This window comes from Artemia franciscana, chromosome 3 (assembly GCF_032884065.1).
Source record: "Artemia franciscana chromosome 3, ASM3288406v1, whole genome shotgun sequence".
Classification (NCBI taxonomy): domain Eukaryota; kingdom Metazoa; phylum Arthropoda; class Branchiopoda; order Anostraca; family Artemiidae; genus Artemia; species Artemia franciscana.
Genome location: NC_088865.1, coordinates 51,902,548 through 51,920,061, shown reverse-complemented (window position 1 = coordinate 51,920,061; position 17,514 = coordinate 51,902,548). Strand labels below are relative to the sequence as shown.

At 36.8% G+C, this 17,514-nt stretch overlaps 1 protein-coding gene across 3 annotated transcripts in view; it reads right to left on the bottom strand.

Moving 5' to 3' along the window:
• Positions 1–17,514, bottom strand: part of LOC136025393 (integrator complex subunit 6-like) — an 84,369-nt gene that overhangs the window by 37,484 nt on the left and 29,371 nt on the right. For all 3 annotated transcript variants that reach the window (XM_065701385.1, XM_065701387.1, XM_065701386.1), the window contains one exon: positions 11,053–11,265. In XM_065701385.1, coding sequence (XP_065557457.1) covers positions 11,053–11,170 — 118 coding nt within the window. In that variant the 5' untranslated portion in view covers positions 11,171–11,265. The remainder of the gene's footprint in view (positions 1–11,052; positions 11,266–17,514) is intronic.

Here is a 17,514-nt window from a genome sequence, read left to right as displayed (position 1 = left end):
CTACGACACCAATGATTGTTACGCAGCTTGAGAAGCTTTGGGTTTCTCACTGAAAAATTAAAATCTGCAGCACGGTTAACACCCAAAAGCCAATTTAGTTGCATTCTTGACAAATCAGGCTGAGATTTAGAGTCATTCAAATTTATAATTTCACAATTTATGCATGGCATTTGTTTATTTGTTTTATGACTTTTACAGAGATACTTGGATTTAGTAGACGAAGCTGTGAAAAAAACCCCAAGGGGTGTCCTGCTTGCGTGGCTTCATATTGGCATCGGGGTGGGTATTTCACAAGTTTCCCTAACAGGAACTATGACTGTAAACAGCACAGCAGGGTGACCTTGACAAGTTGTGCCCCTCGAGAAAATCATAGCCTGGTAAAAGAAACAGTATTTGCAGATGATTCTGAATAATAGATAATTCAACTTCTGTTTTTTATTTTTGTTTTGTTCAGCTTTTTTGGGCGGACAAAACCTCTTCTTAGCTAAGTTTCCATTATGAGCTGTCTTCCCTTAGTAGCATAATATCTACAGACATGTATATGTAATGAGTAGAAGGTATTAGGCTTGAGATTTCTTGGGCAGGATTTCGAATCTTGTTGACAGAAGAGTATCGCCAAGCGTATAAAATCCTGTCGTGACGAAGATGCACCCAGGATTGCACAAAAACTCCTTTCATACTCGAGGTCCCAGGGACCTATTGCTACCCGGTTCAAAGCCGGGTTAAGCGTTTTGTGTAAACCTGAGAGGGTGTGGTACTCCCCAACCTGCACTGATTTTGGAAATATTGCTTTTCCTGAGGCCCAATAATTCCGATTATTTTATGAGACAAAAATTATAACTTAGAGGACGTTAAGATTCAACTATCGTATTGATATTTTGCCTGACGACAAACTGGGAGTTTCAGAATCTCATATCCCAGGGGCATGAAACATGAAATCAGGTGATATGGAATTTATTTACTCAGACAAAAGGGATTGGGTGCATAGGCAGGCATCAGGGCCCATGATGAATAAGAAAGCTGCAGGGTCTTGTTCAGGTTGGGAAGGTATTAATACTAAAATTTTAGTTACTCATTTTACGACTAAAAAGTACAGGGTATCAGTTATAGTAGTACATTCCCATGTAGAGCCGACTAATGGACATAGTAGAGACTCAAAGGACTTTTAGTTACAGCTACAGGAACAAATAGACAGGTTTCCAGGTGGAAATATGGTATTTAAATTATGAGATCTTAATGCCCAGGTGGAGGCCTAAGATTGCTAAAGATCTGAAGGACGCAGCTAGATGACAAAATAGTAAACTGTTGTGCTTGCATGTCAAGCATGAGAGGGAACAGCCAATCGCGACTTTGTCCCAATTAAATATAGGAACGGGGTCGCAATTAATGACCAGGGAAGAGTTTAAGAGAGACGGACAAAACATTTTGAAAACACGCTAAACCATGATAAAGTTATATAAAATATATTGAAAAAAATGAAAAAAATTGTGACACTTTACGGATTCACTTGGTTTCTGTATGGAGCAAATTAATTAGTATTTTGACACGTTTTAGTTGTAGAGATGCTGTAGATCAAGTTTTCAGAGAAGAACAGTGTGGTTTTTGAAAGGGGAGAGGATGCGTTGACAAAATCTACAATCTTAGGTTGATAATTGAGAAGTGCGTAAGTCATCAAACTCCTTTAGTCGTCAGTCTTATAAAATACGAGCAAGCATTCAATTGGGTTGACATACAAGCTTCAGCGAAGGTCCTATCCTTGAATTCTATTAAATAAAGCAAGAAAGCAAAAAACAAAAATCTTGCTCAGCATCATAGAGATCTTACTGATAGCTATTCTGCCCGTGGAAAACAAGACCAAAATATGGTATTTAAATTCGTCTCCTCCCCAGCATCCCCTCCTTCATCACCCTCCTCAGCTGATATTCCAGAAGCTGAATGGTATACATATTACGAATCTGAGTTTTCTTCCCCTGATCCTATCATAGAGCAATCTTATGATATAGGTCTGGATCAGTTTCTGGATGCTCAACCCGATGAAGATTTTGTGGTCAGTACCCGTTCTGTTGAATAGGCCATCCAAAAATTAAAATGGAAACGTTCATCTGGTATTGACCATGTTAGTGTGTTTCATTTGAAATACGGGGGAAAACTTCTTACGTCTCATTTGTCCCTGCTTATGCAGATGATTTTCACTCAGGCTATCGTTCCTTCTTCTTTTTGCACCGGAGATCTGACTCCTATCTTTAAATAAGGGAAATCTGAAGTCCACTGTACATCATTCCACCCTATTACTGTAGCTACATCCCTTTGCAAGCTCTTTGAGCTACTATTTATTAGGGAACTGGAAAAATTTGCTATACCCTTTCACACCAGTTCGGATTTAAGCGAGGTACTGGGTGTGCCGACGCTTTAACCGCTATTGCAAATGCCCTGATTGATGCAAAGTCGTCCGGAAAAAGCCTTGTTTTGGGGGGATATGATGTCAGAAGCGCATTCGACTCTCTAATCCATGCAGCGCATGCTTCTGAAAGCTGGTAAACGAGGATTGAATCTGGCCGTTATTCGATGTCTTCGGGATTTATATTCAAGACCAAGTATCCGCCTGAAACTACCCACAGATAAAGGCATGTCTACGATTTCACGTAGACAACTTATCCCAGTCAAGAAAGGGGCCAGTCAAGGAGCTATCACCTCTCCCAACCTTTTAAATAACTATGTGCTGGAAGCACAAGATCTGTGCCCACTGTCACTGATTCTGTCTTTTGTAAACCTTTCCTTGATAAAATATGCTGATGATATCCTAAGCCTTAGTCGAACTCTTCAACGCACCACTGAAATTTTTGGAATCCTCGAAGTGGAATATCAGAAAATTGGGCGTGAATTTAACTCCTTCAAATCTGATATCGTCCTCTTTAATTGGAAAAGAAATTCTCCTGCTCCTTCCGTCACGCTTGGATCTAGCTCTTCAGCCTATAGATCACCTTATATATTTAGGTCAGCCCATTGCTTCTTCTATCCGACACACCCAAAAACTTCTTCTTGAACAAATCAGACGTAGAATCTCAAAAGCTTACGCTTCCATTGTATATTGTAAACTTCAATTCAACCGACCTCTTCTAGCGGCTCTATATAATGCTGTCGCCCTTCCCCATATTCTCTACACCGCACCCTTCTGGAAACTCCTAACTAAAACTGACAAAAGTAAAATCCGATCCATGTTCTTTTGCTTGGCCAAGTATCGGCTTCATCTGCCCCCCTGGTATAGAAATTCATTTGCTATTGCGTAATTCAAGGTTGTTGACCCAGAGGTTGCCGTTGCCACATGGATTGCGAAGCATAATAGAAAACCAGATAGGAATTTAAATTATTGGTCCCACATAATTATTGGCCACTCGGCCGTCCTGGCCGAGTGGGTTGGTGCGCTGGATTCGGGATCCCTTGTCTGAGAGGACGCGGGTTCAAATCCCGGCGTACCCAATTCTTCAGTTTGGGACGGGGGTCAGTGGCGTGACTCTGTAAGCTTAGCCAGAGTCGACCCAGCTCTAAATGGGTACCTGGAGAAATCTGGGGAAGGTAAACAGGAAGGGTTTGCGAATGCACAGGATGGCTGGCCCCCAACCCCCCATTGCACTTCCTGGCTGAAGGGCCAAGAAACGGAGATCAGCACCGCCGGTACGGACTGTAAAGTCTAATGCCGTATCCTTTACCTTTACCTTTTTTTACCATTCTTAGGCAAAGATGACTGTGTTTTTCTTTTTCCTATGTTCCGTATTGTGTTTAAGGCTACGTGTATGAAGGTGAAAATTTCACTGAATATTGAAGGGAATTTGAACTAAATCCAAACACCCTATTTGTATGTAGATCGTCGAAAGGACACAACTCAAGAATGGATTTGGGTGTTAAGTTGGAGCTTTCAGAGAACGCTGATGGCGAAAATGAATTGACAAAATGCAATGTGTACATGCCACAACCCATATTACTACCAGTCCTGTTTTTACTAATGCTACTACAACTACTTGTAAGGCTATGAGCATTAAGATGAAAAGTCCAAGGGGTATATGAAGATACAGGTTATCAAAAGGACATATCGAGAATACCATAGCAATGGCTAATTGTGTTAAGTTGAAACTTCTGGGATTTGATGAAAGGGACGTAGACCAAAAGGCAATATTTTCACATTTCTAATGCTACTAGCACTAGTGCTATTACTATAAATACTACTGCTAGTACAACTAACACTAACAATGCTACTGTGACTACTATTCCAACTTTGCCTAAGGGTATGAAGGTGAAATTTTCAGGAAAACTATATACCAACATACCAACTGTGTGAAGGATGTTTTTTTTTTGTTTTTTTTAGAGAGAGAGAGAAGTTTACCAATATTAAATAGAAGACAATACAAAATACAATTCAAAATTGAATTACAATACACACAATTCCCCTCGAAAGGCTCCATGGCCAGGGATACAAGGGGGATAAGAAAAAAATATTTTATTATACAAGCAATAAATTCAATATAGGCAATCACATATAGCAGTTCACAGACAATATATTTATGGGGGATACAATATAAGCAACAACTAGAAGGAGAAAAAAAGAAAAAAAAAACAAAAACATAGAGAACATACCTGAGGCCAGGGAGCAAAGTGCAGAGAGGAAAACCACGCACCACTAACAAAACACAGGGGCCATCAACTCCTCAGAAGAAAAAAAATTAATCTATTTGATTCTTTATTAAATGATCCTTAAGAATCCTTTTAAAAGTCCCAAACAAGTGGCATTTCTGCACTGAAGAAGGTAGTGAATTCCAGAGCTGCTTACAAGGAATGTGGGGATTTAAATCTGATCGAATAGTAGGGGTAGGCGGAATGTAGATATTAGATGTGGAAAGGGCATATCAGCAATATCTTGTGAAGTTGAAACTTTAGGGCTTGTTGGGGGGGATGCTGAACTAACCAAAAGACAATGTTTGCATCCTAACGCTACTGCTTACAGTCATACTACTATTCCTACTACTGCTGGTACTATTATTACTACATCTACTAAGGCCAAGCGTATTTAGGTGAGAATTTTGGGCAATACTAAAACTGTATTGGACTAAATCGAAACACACTAAGCCTGCTTAGGTTGTTAAGAAGACACATCAGTAACGCTTCAGGAACGGTTGATGGCATTAAGCTTTATTTTGAAGCTTAATCAATTAAGATGAAGCTTTCATGGAACTCTTAGACAGATCTTAAACTAAATATTAACGAACAATGAGCATGTACATTGTCAAAAGGGTGAAAAAGCAATATTTTAGGAGCAGGATATATTACGAAATTAGAACGAAACTAGATTTTGAACCAGCCAAAAGACACTATGTGTATAGTTTTAATACTACTTCTATAGTTACTGTAACTACTGGCACTTAGGGTATTAATGTGAAACTTTTAGGGAAAGTTTAGGAGGAGTTTCAACTAAACAAAAAGACTATATGCTAGCAGGTTTTCAAAAGGGCATATAAGCAACATTATAGGCAGCGCTGCTCCATCGCAGCTAGTAATATCTATAAGCTTTTAAAACAGCTAATTTGATCGGACATTAAAAGTTATAGTGCCCTCTTTAAGAGTCAAAAGTGACTGGAGGGCAGGCAGCCCTTCTCCTTAGCCCATAATTTTCCAGATACTTCCAATCAAAATCTTGAAACAGCGATTTTGTTCAGCATAGTTGAACGGTGCAGTAACTATGTCTTTAGGGATATTAGGTATGTCAATGTTATGCAATTTGGCCATTATGCTTTAAAATTTTCTCTTAAAACTAAATCAAAAGGCACAATATGTATGCTGGTTGCCAATAAGACATCTTAGGAATATTCCAAGAACGACTGAAGGTGTTAAGTTGACAATTTAACTAAATCAAAAGAGTACAAGAGTATCCAGGATAACAAAAAGTATAGATATATTTTTTTGGGTATGATATTAAATTTTTTCAGGTCAACTAGAGAAGATAGAAAACTAAATTGAACAACACTATTTGTGTCAATATTTTCAAAAGCGTGAAAGTTGTTAAAAATTGTTGAAAAAGTTTCTCCAACATACAAATAGCAAGCTAAACTTTGATTTCTTACCGAAAAAGCCAAAAAGACAAAATATATTTTTTTTTTCCATGAAAAAGACCATGGCAATAAAAAATGAAAAGAGATTCATTTTAAGAAGTTTTTCCTCAAAATATTCAAAGTAAAGAACTCCATTAACCCAAAAATGAGCAGAAGCGAAATGGTGTAATCTACTAAAACTACCACAAATCACCATAAATAGATAAATGAAACCCAAAAAGGAGTAGAAATTAAAAAAACAATTGAAACATTTAAAATGCATTTCTTTTTTCAATAAATGGCAAATCATGTTCTGGTCTTGAGATGGCACAGTGGTTGTCAACTCTAATCTTGTTAATTTCTGCTCGTTTTGAGTTCTCGGTTATTTATTGTATTGCTCGTTTTGGGTTTCATTTGCTTGTTGCAGGTGACCTGCTTGGTAGACTATTCGATTTTGTTTTTGCTCATTGTTGATCTAATGGAGCTCTTTTGGCTATTTATCTTTGAAAAACTTATTTGTGGAAAAAGTTTTATAAACTAATTATTAGGAAAGATGATGGGTGCAGTCAAGATGTTAAAAGTAGAATAACCAACGCCCAAAGTGTATTTTCAAAGTTGATTTTTTTAGAAGACAACGGGAATAAGCCTGTGAACCATTATTAGAATATTGGAAGCTACAGTGATGACAGTGATCATGTATGGTTCTTAGGCTTGGGCGCTCCGAAAGACGAAGAGAATTTTTTAGACGTTTTCCAGAGAAATGTGAACGGATTGTTTTGAGTAGCCGTCTAATTAACCACATTTTCAACAGTTAGATGTTTGAAACATATGGTTCAAGGCCACTTTTTAGGGCTATAACAAGAGAAAGGTTAAGATGGATAAGACCCGTTCTGTGGATAAAGAATGACGGATTGCTAGAGATCGTCCTTGTCGGTTAACCATTTAGAATAAAACAAAAAGCAGATCGTACCGGAATGAGACGATACAAGGTCGTAAGAATAGAATTAATGGTAAATTTGAGCTTCTTGGGAGTGTGTTAAGAGGGGGCTTTGAATATCTTGGGATGGAGGATGATTGTGCGTAGCTGTGTAGGGCTCAGGTGGCTTCATGCTGCAGTGAGTAGTAAGTAGGAGTTGTGGTAGTTTTCGGTTTCGTTCATTCGTTTATAGTAATCCCTTCCATTATAAGTTTGGCTATGATTTTATTTCTAGTCGTGTAAGGTTTTAATTTCGCTGCTTACTTTTCTTTGGAAAACTTTTTTTGGGAAATATTTTAAAGAATTACATTTTATTTATTTTTTAGCTCACTCATTATATTTTGTATTAATCTGTAGGAAAATTTGGAAGGTTTTGAAGCATTTCTAGCAAAGGACTAAAAATTGAATCTCGATTTAAATGCTTGACAGAACTTGAATGGTCAGCCTTAGCTTTGTGCTTTATCTTTTAATAGACGTTTTACTAAACATTTGCGGTTAGCTCGAGAGGGAGATTTTCAATAAGACAGACTGTAAATGATTTTTGGTCCTCTATGGAGCTCAAGGCATCCTGACCCCAAGTCTGTAAACATCCTTGAATATAGATGTATTTTTTTTCATAAAAAAATTTTTGCCTTCTGTTTTGTTGTTACTAATGGAGTTTCTATATAACTATATGTTTATTGCATATTTCAATAGACCAAGGTTGTCTGCCTTTGAATAAGATTAAATTAAAAAAAAACGAATTTTTTTAGCTGAAAGTAAGGAGCGACATTAAAACTTAAAACGAACAGAAATTACTCCGCATATGAAATGAGTTGTCCCCTCCGCAATCCCTCGCTCTTTACGCTAAAGCTTTAAATTGTTTTAAAAAGCAGAATTGTGGCAAAGAGTCAAACTTTAGCGTAAAGAGCGAGGGATTGCGGAGGGGACAACTCATTTCATATACGGAGTAATTTCTGTTCGTTTTAAGTTTTAATGTCGCTCCTTACTTTCAGCTAAAAAAATTCGTCTTTTTTTTAATTTAATTTCTGAACATTTTTGAATTAATTCATGTTTGGTTTTGGCTCTCCGCACATAAATTATTAAAATGAAATTTGTATATTAATTCTTTTTTTGGCTAAATGGCTTTCTATTAGTTATGATCAGACGATTTTGAGAAATAAGGGGTGGAGAAGGAGGCCTAGTTGCCCTCCAATTTTTCGGTTACTTAAACAGGCAACTAGAACTTTTAATTTTTAACGAACGTTTTTATTAGTAAAAAATATACGTAACTTAAGAATTAACTTACGTAACAAACTTTCATAACCTTATATTTTTATTATGTATACGAGGGGATTTGTACCCTCGTTAATACCTCGCTCTTTACACTAAATCGTAAGTTTTGTCCCAATTCTTTAATAATGACCCCTGAATCAGAAAGGCCGTAGAATAAATAGTTGAAATTACTAAAAATACTTTAGCATAAAGAGCAAGGTATTTATCTCCTCGTAAACACCTCGCTCTTTATGCTAAAGTATTTTTAGAACCCCTCATATGCGTAATAATCTCTGTTCGTTTTAAGTTTCAATGCTACTTCTTCTTTCATTTGAAAAAACGTTTTCATGTTTATTTTTCATTGTTTTCTTATAGTAATGCCAGAGAATACTGCGCCCTTGTCATTGAATTTTTCTTCCCCCATGACAGATTCCTCCAAGGAAAGATCCTCCAACATAGCCCCCCTCTCCTCAGCCCCACCCCCAAACAAAATAAAATCCCCCTGAAAACGTCTGTACACTTCCCAATAACCATTACTATATGTAAACACTGGTCAAAGTTTGTAACTTGCAGCCCCTCCCCCAGGGATTGTGGGGGAGTAAATCATCCCCAAAGACATAGTTATTATGGTTTTCGACTATGCTGAACATAATGGCTATCTCAAAATTTTGATCCGTTGACTTTGGGAAAAAATGAGCGTGGGAGGGGGCCTAGATGCCCTCCAATTTTTTCGGTCACTTAAAAAGGGCACTAGAACTTTTCATTTCCGTTAGAATGAGCCATCTTGCGACATTCTAGGACCACTTGGTCGATACGATGACCCCTGGGGAAAAGAAAAAAAAAAAAACAAAAAAAAAAAAACAAACAAATAAACACGCACCCGTGATTTGTCTTCTGGCAAAAAATACAAAATTCCACATTTTTGTAGATTGGAGCTTGAAACTTCTACAGTATGGTTCTTTGATACGCTGAATCTGATGGTGTCATTTTCGTTAAGATCCTACGACTTTTAGGGGGTTTTCCCCCTATTTTCCTAAATAAGGCAAATTTTCTCAGGCTCGTAACTTTTGATGGGTAAGATCAAACTTGATGAAACTTATATATTTAAAATCAGCATTAAAATGCGATTCTTTTGATGTAGCTATTGATATCAAAATTCAATTTTTTAGGGTTTTGGTTACTATTGAGCCGGGTCACTCCTTACTACAGTTCGTTACCACGACCTGTTTGATCAAGTTTATGTCCTTTTAGAAAATGATTTTTTTTTCTTAAGGCTAGGGGAGAGGGGATTTCTATATAACTATATGTTTATTGTATTTTTAAATAGACCAAGTTTGTCTGCTTTTGAATAAGATTAAGTTTATGTCCTTTTAGAAAATAATTTTTTTTCTTAAGGATATGCAATCCTCATTGCTTTCTTGGAATGCAATCCTCAAGAGTATCATAACAATAAAAATCTTAACAAACGAAATCATGAAGTTTTTGATCAATATATGATCTACAATTATTGTATTTCAAGATGCTTATTAAAACCGAACCATTTCTTCAGCACAAACAAGTTTCACCTTCAGGATAATAATCAAATTATTGCAGAAGCACCAAGAAACATACATTATTTTTGGCGTTGAGGGTAGGGCGGAGCAGTTTGGAGTGGTTTTTGTCTCCAATTATCAGTGCAATCCTTAAGGAGAACCAACTATAGGGGGACACACTAAGCAACTAAACTACAGCTCTTTATCGGAGCATATGGTGCAAAACTGCACATGGTGCAAAAGATAGCAAGGAACTGTTCTTGATTGATTTACCCGAAACTGTTGACTTCCGAGGTAGCTGACCGGGGAAGTGACCGAGAAGCCGAACATACCGCGTTTCACTTGAAACTTAGCAGGCAGTACTTACAGCCTAAAAAAACTTTCGTTAATGCATTTTAGATAACTGATTTTTACAGCCCAAACATTTGCAGCTTTCAAAGTTTCATTATTGGAAGACCCTGAATCTAAACATGTGAAGTCTGCTATCGCTTCGACCATGAGAGACAAGCAGATCTGAGGTTTGAGAACCAGTTTATGCTTCTGCAATTCGGTTTATGCCTCATGTCCTATTCACCCAAGGTACTTGCCCAATAAGTGCCATGTGAATGATGAAAAAAACAAATCATTTCTGCTAAAATATTGGCGATAAGGCGTGGAAATAAAGGGTCCATGGGCCCTTTTGCACCCACAATAAAAAGATTAAGAATCCTTGTGGGCTTTTGATTAAAAAGGTGACAGATATGGCGTTTGAAAGGCTACAGCCCACTTTGACCATTCAGCAGCTAAAATCTCTTCTTTTAAACTTACTTTTTAGGTGTTTTAACCGTTGCACTTATTATTTTTCAGGTTACGTAAAAGTAGGAACTGTAAAATCCTGATAACTTTTCAGGACTCCTGGACAGGGAAATTAAATCCGAGCATCTGTCCAGCATTTTCTTGGAGCCCCAGTGGCCATATTTATATTGTATTTCTTAAAATCAAACGGTCCATTCAAACGAGGCGTCAGTTTCTTTATTGGGCAAAAGCGCAAAACACGTATAAAAATTTGAAAGAACAAAAATACAGCCCATTCTGCTCCCCCCGTACAATTAATCGAATAAGCTAAACCAGAGCAATCATAATTTGTCATTGGACAAGAATTTGACCTTGAGTCGCCAAATCACTTAATAAGTAGATACTGATATGCCAATAAACATTATAATAAAAAAATTACCTCCACTAAATGTCCTCAAAACTCCAGGTGGAGGGCAAAAATGAACTTTTTGCTGCCTCATAATACTGTCAAGAATGTTTTCTCTAGCGACCATAAACGGGTTGAATTTTGAATCCATTGATACTGAAAGAGCTGCTGAAACTGGCTTATAATTTGTAGGAACTGAAAAATCTGCCCACTCAAGAATTACCTGATGAAGTGCGTGAAATCGTGCTAAAAGCAAAGAAAAACATTTTATAGAAATATACAATATTTTTGAAGATGCTAGTGATGATTAATAATACCTCATCTGTGATCTTCTTTTGGACCTTCAATATACATCTGAGGTTCGTTGCCTGACTTTTCAAACAGTCATATCTCCTAGTAGTTTGGAAAAAAAATGACTTGGTTCGGCTATTCGCTAAAATTTTTAGGTTAGACTTTACCACCACAACTACAAACAACTCATCGCGGAACCACACCGTCTGAGGCCAACACAGCTACGCACACTCCTCCTCCATCCCAATCTATTCAGTCTCCCTCTTTACACCCTCCCAAGAAGTTCCCCTTTCCTTTAAATCTTTCTTTATGACATTCTCCCACCCTAGACGATGACAACCTGCTTTCCGTTTAGGTTGGCCGAAAAGGAAAATCTTCGGCAATCTTTCTTTTTTTGAAAAATATGATTTTTCAAACAGTCATATCTCCTAACAGTTTGGAAAAAATGACCTGGTTCAGCTATTCGGCTAAATATTTTAGGTCAGTTTTTACCACTACTACAACTAACAACTCAGCGCAACACCAAGCCGCCTGAGGCCAACTGAGCTACGCACGCTCCTCCTCTATCCCAATCTATTCAAAGTCTCCCTCTTTACACCCTCCCAAGAAATGCTGATTTCCTTTAAATCTTTCTTTATGACATTCTCCCACCTCAGACGAGGACTACCTGCTTTTCATTTAGCCCTAGACGTTTAGTCGAAAATGACAATCTTCGGCAATCTGTCATCCTTTATCCGCAGAACCTGCCCTAGCCATCTTGACCTTCCTTTCATTATAGCCCTAAAAAAAGGACTGAACCAAACTTTTCGTACAGCCTACTGTTTGAAATACGATCAGTCAGCCCGGTACCTTGAACAATCCGTAGGCAATTTCTCCGCAAAACATCGTAGTAAATCTTCGTCCACTTTTTGGAGCACGCATGCTTCAGAGCCATATTTGACCACTGTCATCACTGTACCTTCCAATATTCCAATCTTGGTTTGCAGACTTATCTTACAATTCTTCCAAACTTTTTTTAATTGTGAGAAAACACCCTGAGCCTTGGCTATTCTACTTTTAACATCTTCACTGCTCCCACCGTCTTTACTAATAATACTACCAAGGTAAGTGAAGCTGCCCACCTGATCAATCTTTTCGTTACCCAACATCACTTTTTCATCATCTCTTATTCTTAGCCTTAGTAACTTGGTCTTTTTAACATTAATTTTCAAACCTATTCTAGCACCCTAAACTTGCAAAACCTCTAAAAGTTCATTCCTTTTGCTCAAACTTTCCTTGCATTATTTATTTAATCTTTTTGTTTTTTTTATTTTCCATTATAGCTACTTTTACGCTTTCGTAGGTTCTGCTATCCATATATTCCATCAAGACCTATATACCCCCAACTTTAGTCTTGGTAATTGGACCTAAGTTTGAACTAAATCATTTAGCCATTTCGTGGGTATATCAATGCTTTGATGACTCATTAAAAGCAGATCCTTCGACACTTCTATGAAATATCCCCTACCGCTCAAGTTGTTCATTCGTTCACGCACTGCAGAGCCGGTTTCTTGTTAGTTTCTTTCACTTTAGCGTGAGACAACAGAATAAATGGAAAATATATAATTTGGCCTATATATTTACATACTAGGGGGAGAGGGGGCGGGTTTAAGGTATTTGGACAGTGTGATGTTAGAAAATAATTCTCACTACATAAAATACGGAATAACTGTACCAAAAACATTAGGCATGCAGAACCGTCATGCTTTACCCCCCCGTAAGGTGCCAATATATAACAGAAAATTTGTTTCTAAAGTATTATATTTTATCTTACTTATCATATATATTTCATCGGATTGAACGTCAGAAAAATTATTAGAAGAATATTAGGTAGGGGTATTTCATACAAGTACCGATCCTTCTTGAGACTTCTTCTCTTCATATATCAAAATAAATATGAGCCATCATTTTCGGCAAATCAACTCTTCATTTTATTGAAGAGGAAGACAGATTATTAAATCTGATACTGATACTGTTGAAAAAAAACTTTGAATGTTTTATTTCAGATTAATTAAAAAGAAATTCCGAAAAAAAGTTTTTCAAAGAAAAGCAAAGATCTTATTAAAATTAAGATCAACAGAAACAAAAATCTATAATAATTTAAACTCAAACAACAAGATATTACTATCAAAGAATAATTTAAGCTTAAAATGAAAAGAACATTTTACTTTTAAAGCATACATACAACCCAAAACGAAAAGAAATTAATGAAACAATCATATTAGACAAACATCCAAAAGGTACTAGGATAAATGAATAAATAAACCATAAAGGGAGAAAAACTTGAATTGAATATGTAAATCAAGCTTAAAACGAACAAAATCACTACAAACAAGAGTTTGGCTACTGCCTGCCCCCTTCCTTAACTTAAAAAATTTAAAGTCTTCTGCATCAATGGTGCTTTAATGAAAACTATCTGTGTCTTGAGCAGTCTTAGAAAGAACTAATAAAATGAGAAAGAATATTTGATTTATAATGATCTTATTTGCTGAAAGTTCATCAGTTCAAGATTTTATTTCCTTGTAATTTTTACTTTATTTTCAATGTTGTAATAAGTACAAAGAAAATATTTGTAATATTATTCTTTTTCAGTAAAGCGCCAATGACGCGGAAGGCCTTATACTTTTACATTTAGGAAAGGGGGCAGCAGGGAAAACCTTGCCTCTAGTGATTTTCGTTCGTTTTAAGCTTGAGCTACCCATTCAATTTAAATTTTACTCGTCTTAATATTTATTTATTCACTTATATTAGTACCTTTAATATGTTGGTTTGCTATGAATGTCTATTTAATTTCTGCTTTTTTTGCGTTTTATTTATTCTTTAGAGTCTTTAGTTTAAAGCTTTTTTGCATATTCAATTCAAGTTTTAACCGTTTTACAATTTATTTATTCATTTATATGGTACCTGTTGTATGTTTGTTTGCTAAACTATAAATTTAATTTATGTTGGTTTTAGGTTTCACTTATTGTATAATATTCTGGTTGTGTTGAGTTTGAATTATTATAAATTTTTAGTTCTACTAGTCTTAAGTTTATTATGGCTTTTAACTTTTCTTTGAAAAACTTCTTTTTCGGAATTTTTTTTTTAAATTAATTTCTGTTCGTTTTTAATTGCCAAGTTTCAAGTTTTTCAAAAACTCCTATTTCCAAACCAATTTTTTTATCATCAAAGTTTCATCAAAATATGAAAACTAGAACCGAAGCAACAAAGCATCAAAGTAAAGAAAGTATCACAGTAAACGAAATTACTGTCTAAAAATTTTGATTGGATTTATTTAATGAAAAGAGAACGTGTAGGGGGGGGGGTCTAGCTGCTCTAGTGGGGGAGGAGGGGTCTAGTGATCACTTCTGACTCTTAAAAAGGGAAATAAAACTTTCAACTTCCAATCAAATAAGCAGCCTCCAAAGTTTATACGACCAACCCTTCCAAGAACGCCTTATATACCCCGGGGCATAATTTCAATACGTGCCCCCAGCCTCTGGGGAGAGGGATTGTCAAACACAGATTTTTATTGTCTGATTCTTTGAGCTATTTTGAACAAAATAGTTATCTGAAAATTTTGATTGGATGCATTTGGGGAACAAGGGGCACGAGGAAGGGAGCAGACTTGTTCCCCTCCGATCACCTTTTCAATCTTAAATTGTGCACTAGAATTTCCAATTTCTAATCAAAAGAGCCCCCTTCGAAGTTCATATGATCATCACTTTCATACATGCCTCTGGAAAAAGGAAATATCAAATAGAAATAATAAAACATTGAAGCCTTATGGCATTTACTGTAGGTAATGTTAGAACATTGCCTAGGATTGCTAGATGTCATATAATTTGTAGTAATTCCTGGAACTGGATCTCATACTTTATCCTGAATCTTAAAATTTTTGTAAAATAGAAAAAAAAGCTAATATAACAAATTTAATTCTAATTAAGTTTAGTTGTCCCAACACCAATTACTGCCTGGTAAGAACAATCTATATTTTCTTTAAAGTTTATTTGAATTCTACTAACTTCGTCGATTTTTTTCCAAAAGCAAAAGTTTTGACAACAAGATCTAATAGTTTTAACTTAGTACAGAACAATGTATCCCACGTGTACCCCCTCTTGCCAGTCTTATATTGAACAAATCGACATAGGAAGTTGGAAGAGAACTCATTCTCTTTAAATTTAAATTCTAGTGTCCTTATAAGGGCCGAAAGAGATCATAGGACAATTAACAATATTTTCAAGGGCTTTGAAGACCCCAGCCCATCAAAATCAGCCATTACAGTAAGAATGGAGAGTCCAAATCGAGAGCTCACAATCCTCTCAAAAAACGGAAAGCTCATATTTCACAAACATTATTTTATTTTATCCAGAATCGTCGTTTAAGGGTATTTGAAGTCAATAATTTGACAGGTAATGAACCTACAAAGTAGATGACCATATACAGAACATATTAAGAATATACCTACCGTTCAACTCTTCTGAGAATAAAAGTTTTGCATTCCGAGATGACTTAACGGTGAACGATTTTGTTCGGGGAGTAGATTCTACAGTCAGTTTATCTACAGACACAATATTTTCAAGTGCTTCTGCTCCGGATCTTTTCACGTGTTTCAGATAACTCAAAACAAGAGGGCAGTGTTTCCACTTTTTTTTTGAAAATCCCTAAATAGAGACTGAAAAATCCCTAGAAATCCCCATCTTCAGTTCCGAAATCCCTAAAAATCTCCCATTTTCCAATTACTCTCTAAACTGCTTCTCCCTATCTCATTTTACCAGTACCAGTGAAAGGTAGCATATTTTGGCTTCTTAGATTGAAGACTAGCTATCAGTACCATAATAGAATGGCTTGTCATGTCGTTTAAAATGCTTTTTAATCATCAGCTAAATAGCCTCAAATATACTTCAGAACACTGTTCACTCGTAATTTGCAAAACGAAATCAGACCTCATCTTCGTCTGATGTGTCTTCACCATTTTTTTGTATGGTTGCTGAAGCTTTCACCCTTCTCATGTGGTGAAGTAACTGAAAATCTCCACATTTCGCACTTTCTTGAGCCCTTTTCATTCCATATTTTGTTGTTAGAATCCCCCGCAAGGTTTCTGTTTTCAGTTTATTCCGACGGTCAATTTTTATTACTTTTACAGCACTGAAAAACCTCTCGACAATGACGTTTGAAAATGGAAGGGTGAAAATAAATAATACTGCCAGTTTCAGGTTAGGGTGCAATTCTATTCCGGCAGCATTTTTTTTCGCCAATACCAAACGCCAGTAGGTCACCGCATCCATTTTTTGACGTTTTCAATATCGATGAGGCTCTGCCCCCTCCATTCCTGCTCAATTTTGGTTCCATCCCATGGGACCTTTCCATACTTCCTAACAAAATGTAGCAGAGAGGCAGGCTGAAGTGACTGGGCTGACACTGGGTCAACCATTTCAGCATATTTGTAAATTTCGTCTTCGAAACGGAACCTTTTCTGTATCTGCTGTACTGCTTCGATATAGAACGCCTGTGCAGCTTCGAGAATTTTTTCGATTGAATCAGGAGGAACAGCGGTATCTGACCTTAACGTCGAGAGAGAGTCGTGTCCGTTTGGACCCAAGTAAACGCTTTCGAGAGGAAGGTAAAATTTCCGATTGTTCACATTGATTTCAAAAGCACTAGTTGATTTCACATAGTCCTTCTGCATGAAGTTCAGAGACAACTCTTTGATCAGAGACTCAGTCTCCTGTTTGAGGCGATAAAACAGTGGCTTGTCAGCCTGAAAAGCTACATTGAAGTCCGTCAACAAGCCCAATGCAAATGCAACAAACTCAAAAAGACATTTCATGACCGGGTTCAGATTTGTGTAGACAAGCTCGTTTAGCTTAGTTGGATCCTCAACTAGTAGAACTCTGTAGTAGGCACTTAGAGCATCCCACTGCTCCAGTATCCTGTCAACAGCAGCTTTGACTGAAAGCCACCCGTTCTGTCCAGCCTGGAGAATCCTGTGCATGTCAACTTGATCGAATTTTTGGAACTCAATGAAAGCATGCTGCCTCTTAGCACTATGCGTAAAGTGGCTATAGATGGACCGACAGATGTCTTCCATGGATTTCGGCAATTTCTTACATGCGTAAGAAGCAACTAGATGAACCATATGGCAAGAGCACTTCACAATCACTACCCATGGGAATTCTTGTCTGA